The sequence below is a fragment of the Stylophora pistillata genome, chromosome 1 (genome assembly GCF_964205215.1).
Source record: "Stylophora pistillata chromosome 1, jaStyPist1.2, whole genome shotgun sequence".
In the NCBI taxonomy this organism is placed as follows: domain Eukaryota; kingdom Metazoa; phylum Cnidaria; class Anthozoa; order Scleractinia; family Pocilloporidae; genus Stylophora; species Stylophora pistillata.
The window spans coordinates 2645001-2647500 of NC_142519.1; the positions used below are offsets into that span (position 1 = coordinate 2645001).

The 2500-nt window shown below is 39.6% G+C and overlaps 1 protein-coding gene and 1 pseudogene across 2 annotated transcripts in view; both read right to left on the reverse strand.

The window, feature by feature from the left end:
- The window catches only part of LOC148740805 (uncharacterized), a 2018-nt pseudogene extending 630 nt beyond the window's left edge, over nucleotides 1-1388 (reverse strand). Inside the window, exons 1-2 of the transcript XR_015990890.1 lie at nucleotides 1170-1388; nucleotides 1-915 (exon numbers count right to left, since the gene is read on the reverse strand). The exon at nucleotides 1-915 is cut by the window's left edge and continues 630 nt beyond it. The product of XR_015990890.1 is annotated as an uncharacterized LOC148740805 (transcript). The remainder of the gene's footprint in view (nucleotides 916-1169) is intronic.
- Nucleotides 1389-1409: 21 nt separating this feature from the next.
- Nucleotides 1410-2269, reverse strand: LOC111340800 (fibrinogen-like protein 1). Its single transcript, XM_022947709.2, has 2 exons — nucleotides 2146-2269; nucleotides 1410-1819 (listed from the first exon to the last, which is right to left on the reverse strand). The coding sequence occupies exons 1-2, from the start codon at nucleotides 2267-2269 to the stop codon at nucleotides 1410-1412; spliced, it is 534 nt and encodes a 177-aa protein (XP_022803444.2).
- Nucleotides 2270-2500: the final 231 nt, after the last annotated feature.

Here is a 2500-nt window from a genome sequence, read left to right on the forward strand (position 1 = left end):
TAAGCTAATTATGCAGTTTAAAATGTCCTTGTTTACAGAATTAGAAATTTCAAGTTCAGCATCAGATAAAATTACATTATAATAGGCTGTTACTTGAGGATCTTTAACTGAAATCATTACAACATGTTCATATTCAATTAATTGTCTAATCTCTCTTGTATTTTCTCTGAAATGGAATTCAGTTCTCTTGAATATGGCTTGTGCTTGACTTGTAGGACTCCACAATCCGCCTCGACTCAAGCAGTTAATCAATACTTGTGATTTCTCTTCCCTGTCCTGTAGTCTACAGGCAGTAAGAATTGAAATGGCTTGCTGACTTTCGTTTGTTGTGTTGTGCTTTGAAGTTCTATGTTTTTTATGCAAGCTTTGCAAAACATATCCTCCTAAATATTGCATGGCAGCTAGTTCATTCTCAGACAAGGAAACAGCTGTGACAACATCTTTAGCAGAATTCTTTTTCAATTCTTCTTTGGCATGGCCCAGAAGAGTGTCTGCTAGCTTGGTGGCGAAGAGTGTTGCTGCTCTCTGGGGAAGTCCTTTGAAGTATTTCGAAGAGTTGAGCACAATTTTCCCACAAAACTTGGCATAGAAAGCTTCTTAATTTCCTTTGGAAATAGGGGAATCATATAGGTTTTGGACTGTTCTAAATTCCGAAGGAGTTTTTTCAAATTCAAGACAATAATCTTTGACTTCGTCTTTCAAGGACTTGTGGAAAACTTCACGTTGTACGATATTCTGTGTCGTGTCTTTCACGAGCTGGGCAAACACGTCATATTCTAACGCTGTATCCTTCTTCTTTTTCGTCTCAATAGCTTGGTCCTGGTCTTTGTGTTTGGCAGCTATGTGTCTACTTAAGCCTTGCTTGCTTTTACAAATCTTCGTGCAAAACTGACATGTAACTCCTTCGTTTTGAACCTACAAGGGAACAACAGATACATACCTCAGCATTGCTATAAAAGTTTTCTTGCTTTGAAAATTACACTATCAATTATAGAATTATTTCAGGAATGTGCACTGACAATATTGGGACAGAAATAGCGAAAGCAATAAATAAATCTCTTTGAGTAAAACTTTAGCTTGCGTATAAGCTACCGGCCTTTGAATTCGCGTGAAGAATCGCGTACAAATCATAATAATTCCGCGAAATAAGCGCATATTTATACACTCACCTCCTCAACAACAGCTTATAAATAGTCCTCGAAGTCTTCATCTTCGTGTAAAGCTTTAAATATAGGATCAAAATCGTCTCCAAACAGAAAATCACTACTAGAAGTCCCCACCGACGCCATGTTTTTTTGGTGTTGTGTGCAGGGTCGCGGTCACGTGACGGTACTTTCAACATAAAAACACGAACAATGGGCTCACTCTTAGAAGTTCGCCGGCTTTCCTAACCAGTTCCCCTCTACTAGCTATGATTTAACCAACCAGATTGACTTACTTGAAAAATTGCCGAGGCTCAGCGTGTAGTTACTATTCCTGTCCCCAATGCCAAACGAAGCGTATTCAGCGTAAACAGCCTTATTACTCGCTACTAGATATACCCTAAGCTTGTTTTCTGTCTCGTTCTGCGTCAGGGGGTTAATCTTGTTAAGTCCGAGCCAAAATCCACCAATGAGGAAATTACCGAAACCTTTTGTGTAGTCATCCCAGGTGTGGTTGAAATCAACAGGGCCATTCTGTCTCTTTTGGATGACTGTCCACCCTCCACCAGTTGCTCTCTGGTCGCAATATACATCAAAGGCACCTTTACCGTCAGGGTCGATTGTATAAACACCACTTGTGGTTTGACCCCTTGTGTACAGCTCAGCACAGTTCTTAGCTGTTAAGAGATAAAAAATCAAATTGTTATCGTCGGTTACGAGTACTAAGAAAAGAGGATGTACGAGGAAAAGACGAAATAATTGAAAATCAAGTAAAGGAGATAATGCAACCAAGAAACGATCGATAGTTCAGTTTTTTTTTACAGTTCTGAACTCATGGAGAACGCTAGAGTGCAAGTAGAACTGCTCTCTGCAAGGAATCGCTGAATTCCAACACCAACTCAGAAAAACATTCTGCCACTATGTAAACAACCGTCGTATTCAATGAAATGTAATCCAAGGGTTATCATAATATACCAATTGCAAAGCATAGATTCTTACTCACATTTCTCGGATTTTCTGCTGTTGTTTTTGCAACTTACCGAAGCTGCACGAGCTGAAGGTAACAACTGAATCATGAATAAAAGTGCCACACTGAGCAGCATAGAATAATTTTGTGCAACAGACATGATGCGATTAAATTCCTCTCCCAACCTTAAAGCTGTAGATTCCGAAATGTATACGTAGCACAGCTCTAGATTAAAGAAATTTCAATAAGTCAAGCCTGTATTTATACGGCAGTTTCCTGAGGTAACGTAACAGGGCGTAGGAACTTTAGACGCGACGAGAATGTGCTAAAAGACAGGTGCATTTCCCGGAAGTCTCTCAATACTCACAAGGGAGGAGTGTTCTGGAATAAG